The sequence below is a fragment of the Scardinius erythrophthalmus genome, assembly GCF_964197995.2.
Source record: "Scardinius erythrophthalmus genome assembly, chromosome: 13".
In the NCBI taxonomy this organism is placed as follows: Eukaryota; Metazoa; Chordata; class Actinopteri; order Cypriniformes; family Leuciscidae; genus Scardinius; species Scardinius erythrophthalmus.
Window position 1 is genome coordinate 20,043,653 of NC_138233.1, and position 24,153 is coordinate 20,067,805.

The 24,153-nt window shown below is 38.0% G+C and overlaps 1 protein-coding gene across 3 annotated transcripts in view; it reads left to right on the forward strand.

Annotated features, from left to right (window-relative positions):
• Positions 1-24,153, forward strand: part of fgf13a (fibroblast growth factor 13a) — a 125,015-nt gene that overhangs the window by 93,084 nt on the left and 7,778 nt on the right. For all 3 annotated transcript variants that reach the window (XM_081383590.1, XM_081383592.1, XM_081383591.1), the window contains one exon: positions 7,895-7,998. In XM_081383590.1, the coding sequence (XP_081239716.1) occupies positions 7,895-7,998 (104 nt within the window). The remainder of the gene's footprint in view (positions 1-7,894; positions 7,999-24,153) is intronic.

The window sequence follows — 24,153 nt, forward strand, 5'->3', positions numbered from 1 at the left end:
GCTTCAGCTTTGCTTTTCACTTTTTAATACCTTTTCAGTTCCTGTATTGGTCAGAAGTCAAGAGTCAAGAGGCTCAGTTCTGTATTATCCTGAAATGGAAAATTCAGCAGGAGCAGTCAAATTAGACTACCATTCTTCAGAAAACAATTATTCTGAGAGCACAGTCAATGTAGCTTGAAAGCCCAAGTACAAGAGAAACATTTTAGGCAGATGTCCATAATGCCTGAGAAACAACTTTTTCTCCCCTTTCATCCACAAATTATTTTGTGCCATTTGAAGTCCTCTTACTGGGCACCTGCAAGTGTGAATTATTTAGTCCGTTGGCAAGTGCGGCGTCACCCAGTCAGTGTTTGAGCTATACTGCGTATAGGAGCCGGCTGTCTGGTTGGCAGGGCTCTAATTTAATATGTGCTATATCTCACTGATGCTAAGTGTCCGTGGCATTCTTGGGCCTGTAAATTAGCTTGACTCTATTCAATTAGTCACTGGGTGAAGATGATGCTCATGTCGAGCAAACGAGTTTGTGGTGATCGGAGTCATTTGGAACTGTGATCACTCAAGGCTCCAAATCCTCTCATCCATCAAGCTCATCTAGATTAACACAAATTTGTATCTAGTGCACATAAACAGTGTTTAACATGAAGAGCCATGCTAATTGAAATAACACCCCTTACTTGAATTTAAATAGTGGTTGTTTGACTCAAGTATACATGTTTTATTCACCCTTGAGATGAATCTGCGACACTGGTGCAATTGGCCACTCCTCTTTCATTGCATGCTCATTTATTTTCTTGTCTGTATTCTTCCCCTGTGTGATTGACTGTAAGGTAAAATTAGTTATATGGGGTGAGATTAGATAATAGAAGCTGACCTGCTTTTCCCACTACACTCCCTTATTTTGTGGAGAGAATGAAAAGCTGTTGCTGGAGAGGAGAAGTGGGAAAACAGGGAGCTTCTATCTCTCACGCTACAAAAATAGAATTGTTAGGAGCTTGGTGCCCTTGTCTCCATAGCGACGCAGTGCAGTCCTCTTGGCTCTTCTCTTGGTGTGTGTGTGTGTGTGTGTGTGTGTGTGTGGGTGTGTTTGATAGGGATGAGGGTCTGCTCCAATGCTGTCTTTACTCTCTTGATGTATGCCTCTTACCATATCTCTTTGACTGTTGTTCTTTGCACTTCAGAACAGTGCCAAGTTATGTCATTGCTTCACTTAAATCACTTAAATATCACATAAGTGCCAGGTTTTAAGTGTGTTTACAGCAGATCTTAGCCAAATACTAATTATTTTTGCCCTGAAGTCATGCCATTCTGCTATAAATAATGGGGGTAAAAAAAAAAAAAAGTTTTTCTAACTGCATGAGAAATGACAGCGAGAATGAGAAGCTCCCATTCCCATTTGCTAACGGTGGATCATATTTGATTTTATTAGATGAAATTGGGCTAGTCAGGTGTTTGGAAAGTGGACATTTAAAGATAAAGATCTTATTGAAAATCAGCCTTTCCATCTCTCAAGTCTGACTGTGATGAGCTCTTTGGAGGAACAAGAAAAAAGCTCATTCTGGGCAGTAAATGTCAGGTATGGCTGCTCTATTGGATTATGTCTCTTTGTGCAGAGTTTTAGAGCTTAATTCAATTCCTAATCAATGTGCCGTGGCAGGAGGCCTTTCTCTCCGTCAACATTAGTTTTTATCTCTGCTAACTCGTCTTCCGTCTATAGAGTGGGCTGATGTGTTCTTCAGTCAGTCACAGTCGTATTCTAATCAGTCTGATTTATCTCCAGATATAATAAACTGAAATACTAACATCTGAATGAATGAAATGCTTCTCTAAATGAGCAATAAAAGTTTACTCAGATTTACTGTATAGAGGTTTATCCAGGCATCCAGATAAACTACCAAAATGAACACATCCAAGATCCTTTTGTAATAAAATTCAAAAGGTTCACACAAAATTGAAAATTCTCTCATCGTTCACTCACTATCATGTTGTTCCTATCCTGTGTGACTTTGTTCATCTTCAAAAATAAAGACATTTTTAGTGGATCTTGAGAGATCAACCATGGCAGCTCAACCATACTTGCTTGATACGCAAAGGACAAACCTCACTTATTCTCTGGCATTAACCCTCTGGAGTTAGCAGGGGCAACCTTCCTGTTTCTCTCTTGAAGCCAACACAGAAATTTTGTCCTTCATGAAAACTGTGAAGGCGTGAATTTTTTATAACTCATCCGTTTAAATTATATTAAGCCTTAAAGTTCTGCATAATTAAGGGAGTAGCCACTTGAGTGACAGGTGGATTGCCGCTGCTGTCACTACTAGCCGTCACGTCACCTCAGCTAATTTCAGCCGCTGAACTTGGCATCTTGAACTTGGAACTTGGAATTTTGCTTAAACGATGTGAAAATCATCCTGCTCACTCATCCACATAAAACAATATGTTGATTTAAAATTTAAATCAGCTAAAATTGGCTTAGATCGGCTGTCACTTTAAGACTTCATGTATGGTTCCAATATACCGACACATGAGTATCATAATATACTGACAGCTGTCCAAACTGTTTACATTCACTTAACTTTTTCCCCGCCATTGACGGAAATTTCCATCATTTGTGAGACAACACTTACCCACCATTGACGGAATTTTCCGGCTTTGTACTGTTAAACGGTAGAAGGGGGCTATTACACATCTTCTGAAAGAGTACTGAATCTCCTGATCAAAACACAGGCAAAAAAGAAGCAGAAACAAACAATATCGAATGTAAGCAGATGCATATGTAAAATAACGAGATCATCAACATTAAACGGCATATAAATCAAACCGCCTAATGTTACCGAATGAAATGTTGACCCCGGACAAGGTCTGTGCAAGCTTTGGGGGTGTTGATGGACTCGATCAAATCCATCTATGTTTTGATCATGGTTCTGAATCCCATCCAGATGCGGTCTTTGACAAAAACGCAATTTTCTCAGCTTTTTAAAATCATGATATTGCACACCCCTTTGTTTATATATGAATAAAAGCCTAAATTAAATCTGTTCATCATATAGCAGGTGTGTCTCTTCAGAAGACTTGGATTGAACGTCTCCATCCATATATGGAGTATGTTTATTCATAAACTTTTTGGAGCATCATTTTTGGTTTTGTGAACTTTCAATTGAGGGACAGAAATCTATCAGGTTTTATTAAAAATATCTTTATTTGTATTTCGAAGATGAATGAAAGTCAACAACATAAGGGTGAGTAAATTACAGAATTTTCATTTTTGGGTGGACTAACCCTTGATAAAACTTTTTTTGATCAGTCTGTTAAATTTTTTTTTTTGGGCTATCATATAACTTTAGAAGAAAAAAGTGCATGAGTATGGAGTACTTTGAATTAATCCTTTTATAGCCTGGTTTCACAAACAAGGCTTAGATTAAGCCAGGATTAGGCCTTCGTTAAATTAGGACATTTAAGTAGCTTTTGTAAACATGCCTTAGAAAAAAAGATATAAACATTACTGGTGTGCATCTTATTTTAAGATACTGTATGTCAGTGCAAGTTGCTTTATGTTAAGACAGCTCAAACATGCATTTTAGTCTGGGACTAGGCACATCTGTGAAACCAGGCAGTAATGTTATATGTGAACATTAAGGTTTTTCACCCATATTTTCAGTGATTGGTGCTGTAGGAGAGGTGCTTTTTTGAATTCTGATGGTTGTTATATTGGCGCTTTTGCAGAGAATATTATTGTGCCCTCTTGATCTTCCCAAATCTCTGTGCTCAGGTGCTCTATTAGGTGTGTGTAATTGAGTCTTCCCTCCACAACCCCCAGCGACCAAGCTCTGCTAATCCCTCTGAAATGAAGTTCGCCGTAACCCTGTGGTTATGTGTGCCGCCCATGTGTGTATGCCACAAATAAAAAAGATACAGATGTTAAAATCGTATTATCTTCCTATAGTACTAATATAATCAATACCTCATTAAATCATCTGCATTTGGCATCTAAAAACTCTTCATATGAACTCAGTGGCTGTAAAGCACAGAGCAGGAAAAGGGCTGATCTCCACAGGTGGACCTGGCTGGTGTCAGAGGGCTTCAGAGAGAAGAGGAAGGACCTTGATGTTGGATTAGAGAGGATGGAGAACACTCCGAACTGTTGTATAAAATAGCAACATGGCCATCGATTGAGGTCTGCAAAAAATATTAATCAAGAGCTTTCATGTTTATGATGAAAGGTAGAATGGGTTACTGTTTATGTTCTCTCTAGAGAATGAGGAAGCAGGAATCATGGCTGAGTTAAAGTTGTTCAATTCAGACAGATTTTAAATTAGATAAAATAGTTTAAATACTGACAGAAATTGATGGCAGAATTTAGATTTTATGATGAAGTATCCCTTTAATCACTTTATTTAGTTTTTAAACAACATTCATTTCATCTTCAAGCATGAACATTTGAGATTCCTTTTACTTTATTTGATGTATAAATAGTTGTTTTTGTATAAATATAAAGCTATCGTATCTCTTCAGAGGACCTGGATTAAACCGCTTGATTATAGTCCCAGACTAAAATGCATGTTTGAGCTGTTTTAACTGAAAGCAACTTGCACTGACATATTTTAATATGTCCATTGTTTTTCTCAAGATTCACACCAGTATTTTTCTAAGGCACATACTGTATGTATATACACTCACCTAAATGATTATTAGGAACACCTGTTCAATTTCTCATTAATGCAATTATCTAATCAACCAATCACATGGCAGTTGCTTCAATGCATTTAGGGGTGTGGTCCTGGTCAAGACAAACTCCTGAACTCCAAACTGAATGTCAGAATGGGAAAGAAAGGTGATTTAAGCTATTTTGAGCGTGGCATGGTTGTTGGTGCCAGACGGGCCGGTCTGAGTATTTCACAATCTGCTCAGTTACTGGGATTTTCACGCACAACCATTTCTAGGGTTTACAAAGAATGGTGTGAAAAGGGAAAAACATCCATATGCGGCAGTCCTGTGGGTGAAAATGCCTTGTTGATGCTAGAGGTCAGAGGAGAATGGGCCGACTGATTCAAGCTGATAGAAGAGCAACTTTGACTGAAATAACCACTCGTTACAACCGAGGTATGCAGCAAAGCATTTGTGAAGCCACAACACGCACAACCTTGAGGCGGATGGGCTACAACAGCAGAAGACCCCACCGGGTACCACTCATCTCCACTACAAATAGGAAAAAGAGGCTACAATTTGCACGAGCTCACCAAAATTGGACAGTTGAAGACTGGAAAAATGTTGCCTGGTCTGATGAGTCTCGATTTCTGTTGAGACATTCAGATGGTAGAGTCAGAATTTGGCGTAAACAGAATGAGAACATGGATTCATCATGCCTTGTTACCACTGTGCAGGCTGGTGGTGGTGGTGTAATGGTGTGGGGGATGTTTTCTTGGCACACTTTATGCCCCTTAGTGCCAATTGGGCATCGTTTAAATGCCACGGCCTACCTGAGCATTGTTTCTGACCATGTCCATCCCTTTATGACCACCATGTACCCATCCTCTGATGGCTACTTCCAGCAGGATAATGCACCATGTCACAAAGCTCGAATCATTTCAAATTGGTTTCTTGAACATGACAATGAGTTCACTGTACTAAAATGGCCCCCACAGTCACCAGATCTCAACCCAATAGAGCATCTTTGGGATGTGGTGGAACGGGAGCTTCGTACCCTGGATGTGCATCCCACAAATCTCCATCAACTGCAAGATGCTATCCTATCAATATGGGCTTTCAGCACCTTGTTGAATCAATGCCACGTAGAATTAAGGCAGTTCTGAAGGCGAAAGGGGGTCAAACACAATATTAGTATGGTGTTCCTAATAATCCTTTAGGTGAGTGTATATATATAAGATACTTAAATGCCCTAGTTGAACTAAGGCCTAATCATGTCCTAATCTAAGCCCTGGTTTGTGAAATGATCTCTTTATATGATAGCTTTTTCTAATAGACTTTTAATGGAGGGATAGAAAACTGTCAGGTTTCATTAAAAATATCTTTATTTGCGTTTTGAACTAAAATACTCACACAAGGTTGAGTAGTTGATAAGAAAACCCTTTAAAAATATATTTTTTGTTGATCAGTCTTTTAAATTGCATTAGTCTGAGTACATGACATAATTTTCATTTTATAGTGAACAAAACCTTTAAGAGATGAAGGATGGATATTATGTTAATGACGCAAGTATATATTCTTAACTCAAAATATTGTACTTTAATATCTTGTGTGATTGCTATATCAAGGCAGTATAGGCTAAATTTGGTAACCTAGATCAGTGTGCATTGATTTCTGTTACACACACACACACACACACACACAAATCTCTCTCTCTCTCTCTATCTCTCTCTCTCTCTCTCTCTCTCTCTCTCTCTCTCTCTCTCTCTCTTTAAAAAAGCAGCCTTTTACTTTACAAGTTTGTTTCCTTCTTGTTTTTTTAATCAACTTAATCAAGCTAGGTTACATAACCAGTGAAATGGCTGCTCACACATTTTTTTTCTTTCAAAAAGCTTGTGCTGTTTTCTTCCCGAGCTTATGTTCCTCAGATACTCCCAGTGTCAGGGGTGGCTGGCTGGCTGCTTCACTCTTCCCACTGGCAGAAAGAGGCTGTGTGGATGGGAGAGATTGTCAGCTTTATGGCTTACGTGGTGACGGGGGGACAAAGGTGTGAGGAGAGTTGGCACAGCCAGTGGTACCCAGAAGCCCGAGCCCCGCGCAGCTCACTAACTCTGCTCAAAAGAGAGAGAATGTGTGAAAGAGACAGAGGGAAGAGTGTGAAACAAGACAGACAGAGAGTGAGAGAGAGCGTGTGTGTGAAAGGGAAAAAAAGAGCTATGTTAAAGAGGCGGCAGTTCAGAGAAAAGTTTACGTTTTTCATCTAATATATATATTTTATTTTATTTAAGCTTTTAAGTTAATGATAAAGGTTGTTAATAGTTGTAGTTAACAATAACAATGTAATGTTAAAGTTGTAATGTTAAATATAATATTTAAAAAATATCTTCCAAACACTAAATTTCACCAGAACAAAGCATTATTCCAAAAAAAAAAGGTTTCGAAATACTTTTTTCTGTACCTAATAACTTTTTTTTTTTTTTGGTCTCTGAAGCAGTCTTTCTACTGACAAAACAAATAGACAGAAACCATCAGATACTTTAGGTGGTTCCTAGAACATTGCAAAACGGTTGTTAGATTGTTGTTGGTGTTTCCTAAGATGTTCTGGCCGGTTGCTTGGGTTTTCTAGAAAGTTTCTTAAGCTTTTTTAGGGTGTTTCTAGCTGTGCAGCTTTAGTGGTCTTCTGATTCTGTTGAGTTTGATGCTGTGTTGATGAAGCAAATGTGAGTGGCCAGAATGATGATGATGCGTATTGGCATTCTCAGGCTTATTCTGCTTATATTTTTGTGTTATGTCCACCTCTCAGTCAGTGGCACTGTATTAGTTTCTGGGGGCTATGCAAGAATTTTGCAATGCATGTGAACAAATGAACGTTTATGGTGTAAATATTGAAAATAATGTTAGAAATTAGAATAATGACTGACATATAGCAACTCATTTGACAGCAGATACTGAATCAGAACAACACGTTTTCCTCTGGCATTTTTTACTGAAACTGCGTTTGACAGAAGTGTTAGCAGATTTCACACATGCCTTTCAAAATAAGTCTCAGTAAAACATTTAGAATTACGTTTTTTGTTTTTATTGTTTATTTGACTAAAAATTCTGCGACCCACTTAAAACGGTCTTGCGACCCATCGGTTGAGAAACACAGTTATAGGTTACTATATAAAACACATGATAGTGATATTCCAATTAATTAGCTGTACTCTGCATAAATGTTTGAAAATATAATTGTCTTTTCTTGTTTCCTATACAGCCATGTTCAACCTCATCCCGGTGGGCTTGCGAGTGGTGGCCATACAGGGAGTTCAGACTAAACTCTATCTGGCCATGAACAGTGAGGGCTACCTGTATACATCAGTAAGTAACTGCAACTTCCTATATAGAGGTTTGTTTATGTGTGCTATACTGCGGCTGTTGAACTGCATTGTTTTATTGTTTCATAATGTTTCCTGGGGTGCACTTATAATGTTAGTATGATTTTTTTTTTCTTCAAAAATGGTCAATTTAGATTGGCTGACAGCTCTGCATATGAAAAAGCTAGAAATACATGTGGAACTCTCTCGAAAACTTTTAGCACGCTTTTACTATTACAGCTCTCAAGGTTAACTAATTGTATAAAATAATAATTAGCATTACAGTCAGATCTATGGCACTATTTAGATCGTGGCATGAAAGGTTGCAGTGATGACTGGTGAGCATTGTAGCCGATCACAGACATGTTGAGCGCATGAATGCAGCGATATCGCCATTGCATCATTTCTGCACACTTAACGAATGCTTTCATCATAACTAACAGTGCAAACATATATAAATAAGAGATTAGTTGATTCTAACGGGAGTTTTGACCAGAATCCAGAACTCAGTCACTCATAAACTCGCGCTGTTTGATTGACAGCTACAGCTATTGTAAACAGAGCGTTCTTTGATCACTTTCTTCTATATATATAATTCAATCCGTTTAAATAACATTATTTACACCATACTAAGAGAAACAATGTGAAGTTGGTCACTGGTTTGATTTACTGACAGGACAAAGAACATCTGACTACATGAATCATTACATCAGAAATCACGGGTCAGGCATTAGTGAACAGGATACTTGCATGTTGTGGCAATATTGTTGAGTCCATATCGTAAAAACCTGCAAAGTCTGCGCAAAGTTTGCGGATTGATTTACCAAAGAATTCAATGAAATGTACCGAATAGGAATAAATAATGTTCAACTGAGACATTCACATTGTTGAAAATTAATATCCACATTCCTAGCATTAGGATCCTTTGGAAAGTAATGTTATTTTTAGTCCAGTGAGTGACCCTGTGCTCTTCTCTCTTCCTCATCTCACTAACGCCAGTGGGCGGGGCCAAAGTTAAGTTTCTTCTGCAGAGGAGGTCTTTCACTACCATATTACGTCATAAAGAGGCACATTCCAGGACGAGTCGTTCGCTGGGCCTGGTAACAATAAAAGCTGATTTTGGACTAACAAGGACGTTTTCAGTTATGAAACTCTCAGGATATTCTTATAATAACTTGACCGCTTATATGTCAAAACCTCAAGGATTATTTAATTTCTCAGTTCATGACCCCTTTAATACAAGAGGGTGAAATCACATCAAGCTCCTTCTGCACAGACCAACACCTGAGCTCTAGTCAATCAACACTCTCTCCATTACCACACACACCACTCATCTACTGCCAAATCCTGATATCAGACACTCCGGATGAACAGACCTCCATTTGACCCAAGATCAAATGGTCACAATGCCTTTAAGATGCGTTCTTGCTCCTGAACCCCCCTTGCTGTACTGAAAAAACTGTCACTCTCAAGAACACTGCCCAGTATTTCACAGATTTATCCATATAAACAGATGATGCCTCCATTGTGCGCTATTTTCACACCCTCTCTCCCTCCATATGGCATGCTGTCAGAAAATGAGTTAAGTTACAGCTGTGACAAATATCTCAAGATGTTTTCATAACCTCAGCTCCACACTCATAGTTTAGATTATGCGCAGCCCCACACACTAAATGGCGTGATTACAGGGTAGATGGCTTAGAGATGTTTGTTTACTGGCTGTGATTGGGCCGCCCTTTGCCCCCCTCACAGTCCTGACCTCACGCCTGCCTGTACCAGGCGAAATGTCGGCACTCTGGCATTCGTCTTGGTTACTATGGTGATGCAGGCAAGGCAGTATGTGGGTTGTGTGAATGTACACCAGTCCCTATCATTTTATTCAGCTTCAGCAAAAGATGGATGAGACCCAGTGCTTTCATAATATCCTCCAGCACATGTGAACTCTTCTGTAATGACCAAAGTACAGTATGTTGATATGGAGGACTGTTTGTAATTGTTCTAAATGTTTAAAAGTACATTCAGGATTATTTGTTTTTCGACTGGTGCAATAATTGTGAATAATTACGATTATTGATTCATAGTTGTTTGTCCAGATGAGTAATCTCCCTTGTGGAGAGGTTCTTCTCCACCTTGGTCTGAAATAGGAGGACAGATGAGTTTTCCAAGTGCATGAGTAACATGCTTTTAATTACAAAGATGACTAATATCAAAACGTTAAAACGTTTAGAAACTCGTGAAAATGTGCTGAATAGACAGCCTGCACCCAACATTAATTGACTGCATGAAGACATGAATAATGCAAGAACCTACCTGCCAATCTTCTGTAGTTGGCATTACTGGAGCTTGTGTTGTCTGACGAGAGAGTGGGTGCGAACGAATACACAGTCTTTACTACACAGCACACACTCTCACTCAACCTCAATCTCGAGGCTGACAGAAATCCTCCATATTATGAATATCAGTGAAATGATGGGACAGTAAAGGATCATTGAGGAAACTTATCAGAACGCTGGAAGCAGACATTGCCTGAGAAAGCTGGCCTGGCCCAGGATTGGAATGGGTCAACTAACTTGACTTCAAATGACCTAACTGACATAGTTCGACTGATTTATCTAGATTTTACACACACATACACGCCTGTGCGCATGCACACAAACACGCACACATTGGGTTTCCATGTTTTATGAGGACTTTCCTTAAGCAATGATTTTTATACTGTACAAACTGTATATTCTATGCCCTAAATCTACCCATCACAGAAAACTTTCTGCATTTTTACATTTTCAAAAAACATAAATTAGTATGATTTATAAACTCATGACCCAAAATGTCCTCACAGGGGCAAGGATTTCGGATATTGCCATCTTTGTGGGGACCTTTTGTCCCCATAATGTAGGGATTACCAGGACCACACACACACACACACAATCATTCAAAAGTTTGGAGTTGGTAAGGGTAATTATATTTTTGAAAGAAGTCTCTTATGCTCACCAAGGCTGTATTTATTTAATCAAAAATACAGAAAAAAAAAAAAACAATAATATTGTGAAATATTTCTTCAATTTTCTACTTAATGTAATTTAAAATGTATGATGGCAAAGTTGAATTTTCAGCATCATTACTCCAATCTTCAGGGTCACATGATCCTTCAGAAATCATTTTAATATGCTGATTTGCTGCTCAAGAAATATTTCTTAATATTATCAATATTGAAAACGGTGGATATTTTTTGTGTGAAAACTGTCTCCTGGATACATTTTTCGGGATTATTTTATAAGGAGAAAATTCAAAAGAACAACATTTATTTGAAATATAAATCTTTTGCAATTGTCTTTACTGTCACTTTTGATCAATTTAATTAATTTGATTCAAAGTAACACATGTAAAAAATTAAACATGAACCTCTCTAATATTGACTAATTGGTTGTTAGATGATGTATTACTGATTTATTGGATATGTCAAGTTAAAAATAATCCAATCTTTTACCTTAAAAATTGCGTAATTTCATCTCAAAACATCTGTCTATCTGTTTTTAAATATGTATTAGGTAAACACCCCTTAAGAAACACATCAGGTGAGCCTCAAACCCCCTAATTATGCAAGACTGTATACTAAGACCCTTTAGTTGAGTCATTTAAGCAACCCACCAACTAGTCAATTTAGAAAATATGAATTTGTGCACATACCTAGTCCAGGAGCAGTGTTTTCAGCTCGCTCATCCTCACTGCATACCTGTTGCCATCTAATCTGTACTGTATAATGCTGTTTCCAGGAAGCTTTGGGCTGGACCCGCTCACAGCAGGCAGGAGATAGACAAACAAGGCAGCAGACAAGAGACTCTCGCATGAAGTCTGACAAAAGCATGTAATCTGATCATAACGTTTGGTGTGATGCAGGCGTGACATAACCTGATGATATAGGGAAGCAGCGGGATCTAAACACACACACGCGCACATAGAGCTACACATCCCGAGCACAAGCACACTCATTCACGGCGGTTCTCTGCTCCCGCTCAGTGACTTTAATGATGTATGCCTCAGCGTCTGTAATTAAAACATATGTGCCAGAGTGCTCATTAAATTAAAGCTCTGTTCCCCACAACAGTAACGTTGTGTTTGCAGTGTGTCATCCTGGTCGAAGGCAGAAGGATGGAGGCTATGTTTAACAGTCTCTCTGAGTGACAGCACAGCAAGGTTCTGTAGGTGTTAATATTTTATTCCAGCTGTAACCGTTAGTTCTGGAGAGTGTTAATTTGCATAGGTCTTTGAACATTCATCTTCATTTACTCCCTGTATTAATTTCCATTTTAAAAGCTTTTCCTGCAGTTGCGTCCTCTCCATTGTGAATCCATTGTTATTGTCCAATATTGGATCTGCCTTTCAATTTTGTGGATTTTTTTTAATGAAAGCAGACTGAGCTGATTTTGAGTATACAGTAGCTCTGTGAAGTAATCCATCGCTTACAGTGGTGGAGAGCTTTCATCTGGCTTAAGTGGATAATGAGTGTGTGGCATTACTGCATTCTAAACAGTATTATAAGGTATTTTAATGATTTGGTATGCTGTAATTCTGAAGTCTCTCTCTTTTTTTGTAATGTGTATGGGTGCTTCTGTGCTCTCTGATGCCCCCATTGACTCTTTGTGTTTGCTGCTATGGAGCCACACGCAGCCTGAGCTACACAGCCAGCCAATCACACACCAGTGATGTTGGGAAATCCCCAATCAATGAAGAGTATAGTTAGTGAGTGATGAGAGGTTTGAAGCTGCTCTTGTGCTGCTGCTTCTCCTTTGTCTATAGTTTCTCCTCGTCTGTTTTTTTGTATGATTTGAAAGAAATTATTACTTGTATTCAGCATGGATGCATAAAACTAATCGGAGGTAACAGTCATTTGTGATGCTGCAAAATATTGTGATTGTTATTCTTTTAAATTTTTTATTAATCAAAGAATCCAGAAAAATAATTTATCACGGTTTCCACAAAAATATTAAGCAGCACAACTGTTTTCAACATTAATAATAATAATAGGAAATATTTCACTATAGCACAATAGCACTAAATCAGCATATTAGAATGATTTCTGAAGGATCATGTGACACAGAAAATTCAGCTTTGCCATCACAGGAATAAATTGTTTTAAAATAAATAAAAATAGAAAAGTGTTAATTAAATTGTAAAAGTATTATTATTTTTTTTTTTTTTTTTATGTAGTAACCCCAAACCTTTGAATGGTGACTTTTTTTTATATATATATATTTGGGGCAATTTAATATACTTTATCTTGATATTTATCATTTGCTCTGAAATTTGCCTCACCCATTTGCAGTCAAGCAGATTAAAAAAAAAAAAAAATATATATATATATATATATATATATATATATATATATATAATTAAATATAATAATTCACATTTATACAAACATTGCAATAGATATTTATAACCAACTTTATTTACCTTAATCTTTATGAAAATGCCACACTGAGATTTCCATGACCATTTTGGCTGATACTGCAAACTAATCATTTAATGGTTTGACGTGGTTTTGAATCGATTAATTAAAAGAGAATATTTAGACCGATTCATGAAAGTTAATTAAACTATGGCCCAGTCGCATCTTAAAATAAAGAACCAATCAATAGTTGACAAACACAACATGGGTGCACACACAGTAATAATTACATCTCAAGCAAAAATGCATGGAAAATAGCCACATTGATTGTCCTTGGCATTGCATGTTGTGGCCTATTATAAGCTAAATCAACCATAACATGCCATGAAGCAATATTCTGCAATTCAGTGAAATAAATGGTTCGCATTTACTACAACAGTCAATCATCAGCACTGAATTAAGTCAGATTGAAGAAAAGATGCACAATGGCATTTCTTTGTGTGAACTTGTCAGTGATTTTCTTCTGGAGATTAATTTGGCAGTCCATGAATTAATTATTTTTTTATCACTTGAAAGCATAGCGATGGTGTGTAACCTCTGCTGAACCACGGCATGTTGTTGTAAAGCTTTAATTATTTTCAAAGGTTCGCTCATATTGAGCACTCTAACCAGGTTTAAATGCCCACGAATACAATATGAATCTGAATTTATGTTTGGTCAATGACCACCCAGAACAACGTAGCATTGTGTGTGTTTTTGCAATCTGTGTGTTCGTGATAAGAAGACCGAAAATAATAGAAAGAGAATTCATGCATGAGTGAGTCTGTATGTCTGAGTGCAAATGTATTCATCCATCAGCTTGACAGAGTGAGGGAGAGAGGAAATCAATTAAACATATTTTCTGTTCTCTGCACATTTTCTCTTTGCATTTATTATACAGAACCACATGATTCAATGTTAAGTTGTTTAATGATAATACCTGCTGTTTAATCAGTAAGCACATCAAATATTAAAACAACCTTGCAATTATAAATGATTTCATCACAACATATTACAAATGAAGAGTTAATCAGATGACAGTCGATGCACATTGGCTGCCCTGTGAGCTGCTCTGCGGCCGCATTTGAAGTCGAAAATCAGTTTAGTGTTGGGTCATTTGGAACAGCAGAGACAGGCACATCAATATTAGAAGCCCACAGACTACAGAGAGAGCACAGACACGGTGTCCTTCTGTAGTGGCCATAAACTATTCTGCAAGGGGAGAATTCAGACCGTACAGGGCACTTTCTACCATTAAAGGGGGGGGTGAAATGCTCATTTTCACTCAATCTCCTGTTAATCTTGAGTACCTATAGAGTAATATTGCATCCTTCATATCTCCAAAAAGTCTTTTGTTTTATTTTATTTTTAATTGAAAGATTGGCTGTACCGAGTCTTTCCGGAAAAAAACGAGCGGCTGGGGGCGGGCCGTGTGGGCGAAGCTAAAGCTGTGCTAACGCACCAAGCTAACAACAACACACAGAGACATTTGTTCAACAGTTTTACTCACCGTTCCAACGCACGACCGCGAACCTTTATCATTGTGACTGCTCGATCCTTAAGCATTAGACGATCTGGGCTTTGTTTATAAAACAATCATCGTCGAAATGCAGGGAACAACAGCCTTACACAACTCCGTTTATGCTCAGGAAAACAAACTCCATCCACTGGTCCCTTAACGCCGGGTTCTTTGGGAATCTGTGCAGGGTTGTCTTGCCCTGGCAACCAAAAACACACTTCTTTGGTGACATTGACTTCCCAAAAGCCGGGCAGGGCGCTTTGATGGCGAACTGCTTTCACTCTCTTGCTCTGTTTTCCCGCGATCTTACCGGAGAAGTGCCCTTAGGACCCATATAAGGAAATTCCGCCCTCTCTTACGTAAGACAGAGCCATACTCGAAAAAAACTTTCCGAAACTTGTGACAAACCGGAAGGACAATTTTTGGAACAAAAATACTCCTTCAAACGTACAACTTAACTTTTGAAACTTTGACCATGTTTAGCATGGGAATCCAACTCTTTAACAGTGTAAAAAACTCAGTATGCATGAAACAGTAATTCACCCCCCCTTTAAGGAACATTTTGGTGTCCCATAACTTAAAAAAAAAAAAAAACATTTAGGGAGCAAATTCCATATGTTTTGTTTTAAGAACTAATACAAACTGTTTCATAGTAATCTATTATTATTTAGATATTAACAAACTGCAAATACCATAGAAAATCTTCCCTTTAAATTGCAGTGAATTGTGAGATAAAACGACTTTCCTTTTTTTCATGGATGTCTATTTAGGCATTGTTCTGGCATCTCAGATTCAGTCTGTTGCCATTCTGGTATATAACGCCTGCACCGTCCAATCAAAAGCTAATATAATCAACCTCTGCCCTGCTTGTATCACTTTGAAATATGTCAAATTACAGAGGTAAACCACAATTCACATCCACGCTACAAGAAATAGAAAAAGGAAAACCGTGCTGCCGTGCAAAGGCAAAAGACCGTAACTTCGTTTTTTGTCGAAAATGAGTTATTTATATTTTTGGCACATTCAAGACCTTCTTTATTATGTGGATAAGTATCTTGAATCAATTCCGTTTATTTTTCGAGAAAATAATGATTTGTCTTAACAGTAACTTCCAAAAGCCCATGAGAAACCAAGGCAGAACACCGTAACATCAGTTACCGCTCTTTGGCTTTGTTTTGGAACGCTCAAATTACGAGTTACGGTGCTCTGCCTTTGTTTAGCCGCGCGTCAATATGAAGTTACAGTGCCGGTGTTTAATCAAATAATGCTACCTACCAGGTTGTAAGGTTATCTGCCTTTGTTTTAATGTCCATTCAAATTAAAATTACGGTGTATCCTGTGTAGCCTATTTTGTACAGCTGCCATCAGTCGCTCTAACTTCTGATGTCCTCAGAGCGGTCAGAACATTTAGTATGGTCTGCTCCATCGACAAACGTGTGATTACGATCGCGAAGGATTATGCAGAGTTGACAGAAAAACGTTACACATTGCCGTATCAGATGAATACATCCATGAATTAAAGCTTGCAAACTAGCTGGCAGAGTGCCAAAACTTCGCCTTCAGCCCCGCCCTAAACGCGGTCGAGTCAACGCTGGACTAATAGGATGTATTTTGTCATGTCAAATGTATTAATAATGCCATCAGAATGTAACCAAAGCACAGGATAGCAATAAGTAGATGGCTATAAATAATTGTAAATCATACAAAATAAATGCCATGATCACTAGATTTTATACAGGTGTGTACTATAATGATTTTGTTAATGGTGATCAGCAACTAAATATTGATAATGTGGAAGTTACTGCCTTTTGCCTTGGTATGACCTCTCACTTTTTGCTGACAATACAAAGGCAGAGTACAGTAACTTTAAAATAGTGGTCAAAAGTCAAGTTTGAGCTCAAGATTTTTTTATGTATATAATTTCCATTACTAAAACATCTATTTGCCAAATTTCCAGTGTCCTACCTATAATTAATTAAGCGGGACAACTAAAAATCTTTAAAGTCATTTTTCTCAGTTCCACACTCTAGCGACTTAAGGTCTTTTGCCTTTGTAGGGCAGCGTAGTCCTGTGGTAGTCCTGTGAATTAAAGTTAGTGCCATCAGCAGTGTGACATCTTGAGTCAGAGCCGATCCTGACCTCCCTGTTAAGGGGCCCCTCCTACACTGAGCCATGAAAACCATTTGCCAGTGCCACACAGTCTCACCTGGCACCCCAGTGCTCCCACTACAATCCTCCCTCCTTTAACTAGTACTAATGAAAATGTAATTCCTGATATCAGAAATAGACATGGTTACTACAAAAAGTACATTCTGAATATTAAGAATTCACATTTTAAATAGTACAATTATTGATATCAAAAATGCATCCTGTGAATGAATAAAAGCTAATATGGCTTGCCATAGCATGTCACTGTGTTTTAAATGATAAAAGCAATACTTGATGGTTATTATTTACTGAGAGGTTTGCATCCATATTGACCAGTATGTCTAGCTAATCCACATTTTAAATGCAATTTAGCCTATAAATCAATAGTCAATGTCAATACATTGCTTTCCATCTTGCCTTATTGCAGAGTTGTGACTAAACTGACTTGGAGACTAGATAATCAGATAATCTTTTTTTAAAAGTATGTGCGACTAGTGATTGTACTGGTCCCCACAGATGTTATGCTGGAAAGTGCGCGTTTCATTTCGTGCACGGCACGCGCGACACGGTTGTCTTTTCCGAGCTGCAGTTTATAAACAAACACCGTTGCCCTTTGTCGTTTATCAAACGTAATAAATAGTTGTATTTCACTCTCACTTTTTTTTTTTTTTGTCAGGCACTAAGTCACAGAACACAGCCCTGGAAGTGGTCGGCATTAGCAAGACCAAAAGATGCACTGCCCTGCTTGATTAGACAGACAGACAGGCCAGAGAGAGATGCACATCAACTTAACTTTACTGTTAATCAAACTTGGAGAGGAGAGAACACAAGTCTACCTGATTGCTGTTCCCGCAATTCACTCTCATGGTGTTTTTTTTCTCTCTCTCTTTTCGTGACCATGAGGATAGTTTCGCTCATTGTTCTCATCGATGTTGTAAACTTTGATTGACACGCTTTGACACGAGGGGGAGGCGGGGCCTTACGCAACTTGCGTAGTGTGTGTATAGGGCTGATCGGCTCTATCTTGAGCATCAATGATAATTCCTCAGATGGGTGGTTGAGCCAGAGGGAATGATGAGGTACAGGTGAAGAGACCTGGTTACCTGCCAACTGTACAGCGTGGAGCAGGGAGGATCAGTCTCTGACTGGAATAGATTCTGTCAGCTTCCCCATTTACTTCTTTTCCATAAATGGAATTGGAGTTGGATGAGGGAGAGTGGGTAAAGTAATGAGATAGATCGAGAGAGGAATGATGAGGAAATGGGAGCACCCATATACAGAGGCCAAAAGGAAAGACGAATCTTAGAGAAAAATGGAGAAGATGGCTGGAGAGGCGAAAATAAATGAGGTTAGTGGTTGAAAAAGATATTGGAAGACAGAGGGGAAGATCTAATGGAGGATGGATCAAAAGAGGAAAAAGCAATAAGGGAAAAAGAGGAAGGTAAAGAAAACATTGGGTGGAAGTAGAGAGCTGAGCGAATGACAGGAGATAGAGCACCTATACACATATGAAGACCAAGTAGAAACTCTATCTGTTTCTAGCACACACACAAACATCTCTTCATGCTTCTCTGTCGGGGCGGGGGGGGGGGGGGGGGAAGCCCTTCGGGAGAAGGGAGGGAGGGGCAATGCGGGATTTCCCCTGCCAGAGGAAAAGATATTAGATACGAATCAGTGAGCTGGCAACAGCATGACTGCAGCTCCTGATATAATTACACTTGGAGATAGAATCAACTCGAACGCAAAGCGCTACAACACCTCAATATCTGCTCTCTTTTATTTTAGCTGTTAGGATGGTGGATTTGTCGTGTGGTTAGGAACAGTACTGAGGAACAGGCGGAGCTCAGATTACTTACCAAATTAACACTTTTACTGAATTTTTGGTTGATTGTTGAACTACATAATACATGGTTTCAACATAATGTATATGAAAATCCTGAAACACCAAAACCGAAGGTTTCATTTAGACAAAAAATGAAACACAAAAATAATTCTAATTGGGTAATTGAAGTCTGTATGTTGTTCAGGGTGTTGTTCACAGGTGATAAACCAGTCCAAGGAAATTTTAGCATCACTGAAGAACTGCTAACTGTTTCAGTCAATGATTTCAGCCCTCCAAAACTGTTTCAGCTGAAACCAAACATTCATTTTATTTTAGAAATGTCTATGAATTGCTAAATAAAAGTGTTTATGTGGTATATACAGATAGATGGAATATTCCCTGTATTAAATAAAAAAGGTGGATAGTGAAGAGCTAAATGAGAGATTTAATATCTCTCGTCCCATCACAGTGCACATGATCTCACTTATCTTTGTTTCTTTGTTTGCAAGTATATGTGCGTTGATTCAATAAAACTGCCTCCTGCCTCTGTTCTCCACAAGACATCAGCGGGTGTCCAAAAATATCTGCTGTGTTATATAGCTGTTCTCCAGCGTTTTTTTAAATGATGTCTCTGCTTACTGCAATTTTCATCACTGTTGGTGATAAAATGGCATGGACAATTAAGAAAATGTGTTTGCCGTTTCTGCACAGTGCGTCTCTCATCTACCACACTCCATCTGGAAACTGTGTTACAGTGTGTAGGGATGCCTCTGAGATATAACAGCCCTTCTCCTCTGCGTGGAGGTTCAAGTACATTTGTATTGTGCATAATATCGTGGCACTTCCTGTCTAAGCCTGTGGTGTCATTTCTTGCTGTGTCCATTTCTTGAAAGGATACGGTAGCACATTCTTATACCCACGACACACACGTTTGGGCTTAGTCTACCACATTTACTGGCAAAATAGAGGCTCTGTCTTGCTTATTAAATCAATACTGTAATGCATTGTGCCTCTAAATCAATGATGAATGGCCCTAGTCTCAAAGCTCTGAAACCCCCCCCAAAAAAACATTGGAGAAAATGTATTTATCTTAAAGTGCCACTATTATGCTATTTTAAAGGTTCCTAATTTTGTTTTGGAGGTCTCCTACAACAGGTTTACATGCATAAAAGGTCATTTTCTTATAATGTACATTGCACATCACCACATTTTTCAATGATTCTCAAACGACTCGTCCAAAGATTCAGTCTCTCTAAACCCCTCCTTTTTCGAGAGCCTGCTCTTCTCTTATTGGCCAGATTGCCCAGTCTGTTGTGATTGGTCTACCCATGTGTATATTTCTAATTTATTGCGGTGCACATGCAGGTTTGTATCATAACAGCGCATACGTTGGCCAAGCACTAACATGAATGACTGGTGTAACGCTAAAGTTAAAACAAATCTTGCGCCATCCTTTATCATTACTCAAAGTAGAAAGCAGAAAACAGCGTCTTCTCGACATGCCCTCAAACACTGTTGCTGGTTCGTGTTGTGTACGAGTCAAAGTAGACTTTGTTCACAGACAGACAATGAAAACCATAGGTGGACTTTATGCAAATGTATTACATTGTTATGATTGTAAGTTACGGAAGTAAGAATGGAATTACTGATGACTCGTTTCGGCAGTTCAGAATCGATTCTTTCCTTTAGGAGACTCATTTATAACTTTATTTGTCTGGCAGTTTGATCTTTAAAACATTGCAGACCTTTTTACCTTCACAAACAGCTATATTACACTGCATGAAAGGTAAAATTCAAAAAAGCATAATAGGGCCACCATAAAGCGCAGAGGAGGAAGATGAATTTCTAGCAAATTGAAGCATTAATGGATGAAAATGATGAATGATTCTCTGAGTCAGTGTCAGAGGACCAGCTCTCTAAAGCAGCGGTCTCCAATTAGTGTACCACAGTCCAGATTTGAGCTTAAGATTGGTTTCACTCGGATCACAAATAATTTTTCATATATTAACATAATTATAAACAGTGTTTTTTTTTTCTCCACATGGAAAAACGGATCTGAAGTGGCATAAAAAAAATGCAGTAAGAGCAACTGTTAACACGCATGTGAAATTAGACACTAGTTACATTAGTCTTTTTTGAAAATAAGAGAGTTTAATTAATAAAATCTTTGATGCTGACTATTCAGCTTTGCCAACACATGAATAAATTACATTTTGTAATATGTTCACTGTTATTTTAAATTGTAACAATATTTCACAATATTACAATTTGACATCTAACTTTTGAATGGTAGTGTAGAAATTCAATTCAATTATTTGTTATTTTATACTGGACAAAATAGTAGTCTTGACTATTTTGTCTGTGTATGATTTTATTTATTAATTATTATTATTTATACAGCTGCCGACTTGAACGTTCAAAATTAATTTTGCTAAAGTGCACGTTGCTTATTCAATTTCATAGCCATATAACACATTGACTCCTGAAACGGTTTATTTTAATACCTTTATTTTAATGAACTTTTGCTGGGAAAGGACATTAGAGAGGCATTTAAAAGCATCACGTTATTGTGCTTTATGGATTCAGTGGTTAGCATGTGGCACTCACAATCATCCCTGTTTCCTGACCTCATCCTCTCAACACTCCACTCTTTTGTTTTTGTTTATGTTATTATGATGAATAATTCCTGATAAGGTAGGGTGCAATCCAGTCGTTATTGAGAGCCGATCTACATAATGCCTTTGTGCTCCATTTGGTTGTAATTATTATGACCTTCAGCTGAGACATTAACTGTTATTAACAGAATAGCTTTATAGCAGTAATCTATTTAAAACGAAGAGATACAGGATGTCTGATGAGAGGGAGCATTTCTTCTGACTGGAAGCATAGATGAGAAGTGTTGAGATGAGATTCTGCCTTCAAGTTCTCACCCTGAGTGAACCCAACAGCGTCTTTGCCTCAGTACTCTTAGCTAACCGAAGTAGCATCTAACCGTCTTTTGGTGATGTTTATCACAGGCGAAGTATCGATCACAGATCCGTCCCTGTGTGCCTGCTCGTAGGATCTCACTCGTAATCACAGATCAAACTTTCTGACCAGGCTGACGCCAGAGTGGTCCTTTCAATGTCCACGCTTCCCAAACACTTTCTGTTTCCTGGGTGTTTACAGGATGTAGCTCAGTTAGTGCTGGGCCGACAGCCTGTCCCAGAGGAAGTGGGATGTCACAACTGGTCTGTGACATCAGGAATGTTCCTGTCAGTGTGTGTGGGAGCTCAGTGTCTCTGTGAGTCACCCGGAGCAGAAGGACGACTCGAGTCTGTACGTCGAACATTGGAGTGCTCCTGTTGGCCCCAGGCCAGCTGGGAAACGGAGTGTTCTGTGATGATGTGAGGGTTGAGTATCGACACATGATGAAGGGACATTCTCAGCATTGCTGCTACAAAAGCTGTGTATATATGTTTATTACTAATTCCATTTAAGGTAGTCAGTTCGCTCTCTGGCCGTCTTGCTAACACCCCTGGGCAGGTATTTGCTAAGTATATAATAGGTGCATATACACTATTGTTAAAGAATTGGAGGTTCTAAAGAAATTCATACTTTTATTCAGCAATGATGCATTAAAATGATCAAAAGTGACACTAAAGTTTTTTTCTAATTTTACAAAATATTTCTATTTTACAATAAACTCTTTTAATCAAAGAATCCTGATAATTTTTTTTTGCAATTTACACAAATATTAGCACAACTGTTTTCATCTGAAGACTGGAGTAGGGCTGTCACGATTCCTTGATTAAATTCGCATACTCAATTGCATTTGCCCGTGTCGATTAACCGACAAAATACTGGAAGTGGCGCATTTCACAGACGAGAGTCTATGAATTGCAGTATTAGACCGTTTTTAAAATTATCCGTTTTTTTATTATCAGAAAAAAATATCTGATTACTCGATTAATTGTCAAAATAATCGACAGATTACTACAAATTACTAATAGCCCTAGACTGGAGCAATGGCTGCTAAAAATTCAGTACAATAAAATACATTCTAAAATATATTCAAAAAGAAAACGTATTTTAAATTATAATAATATTTCACTGTTATTGTTTTTACTATATTATTGATAATAAATAATAAATGCAGCCTTGGTGAGCATTAGAGACTTCTTTCAAAAGCATTTAAAAAACTGACTCTTCCTGACTCTTTTAAAAAAAAATTGAAATGTTGAAATGTCCAAACTGTTTATCAAGTTTTTCCCCTCAACATATTATAAACTAACAATTGTATCATTGAATTTATCAAATCATGCTTAAAAAACAATCACAGCCAAACAGAATATATGTTATGCTGCATTATATTTTCGACCAATGAGATTTCACTCTAAGTGGAGTTACCCACTTAAGAAAAAATAGAACTGATATTGTATAGCAACTGATACAATTTTTAATTGACAAACTCAGATTAGGTGGAAGAGATGTCTGATTAGTTTATGCATGTTTGTCAGATATTGAAATTGTAGCCACAATATTCATGTGCAAACACACTTATGTAATTCATGCAGGAAGCAGGATGAAATAACACAATTTGCTGTTACTTAATCTGCTGTCTCCTGTATAAATCTCGAAGTTGCTGTAAATTTTCCTTTTAAGTGCATCAAGCTCTCAGAGCTGAAGGAACACTTTACCCTAGTGATATTTACAGAGCAACACAGATTATTTAGCCTAGCTTTTTTTTCTTTCTTTCCTTAGCTCTGATGAAAAACATTATTTGATTTACAGCTCTCTCTGTAATATTTTTCACATCATTTGCCACACTCAAACAGTAAAGATTACAGCCATAAGACCCTGAGGTGCTGTAATCCATTTTAACTGAGCCGTTCAGTTACTGCAACAGCAGCCCAAAGGCTCGTGTGGATATTAATCTAACCTCTTCTAATGACTTTCTGTTTGAATTTACTTCACTCTTGCATTTAAGGAGATGGATATTGCATGAACATTTGGATTTGAAAAATCTGGAAAACAAGCATAATAAATCCAATGTGTATATTATTACCAATATGGGTCTAAAATTCTTTTTTTGTCAGTACTTCTTCATAATGTTTAAGAAATAGGCTGCATTTTAGCTTTGCATGGCTAAGTTTTGAATGGTTCACCAGCATTAACCAGCTGAGATAGCTGGAATATATATATATAAGCAGGAAGTGTGGATCCATGAGCAGTGGGTGTGTTATTGTGGCTTTGCCTTGGT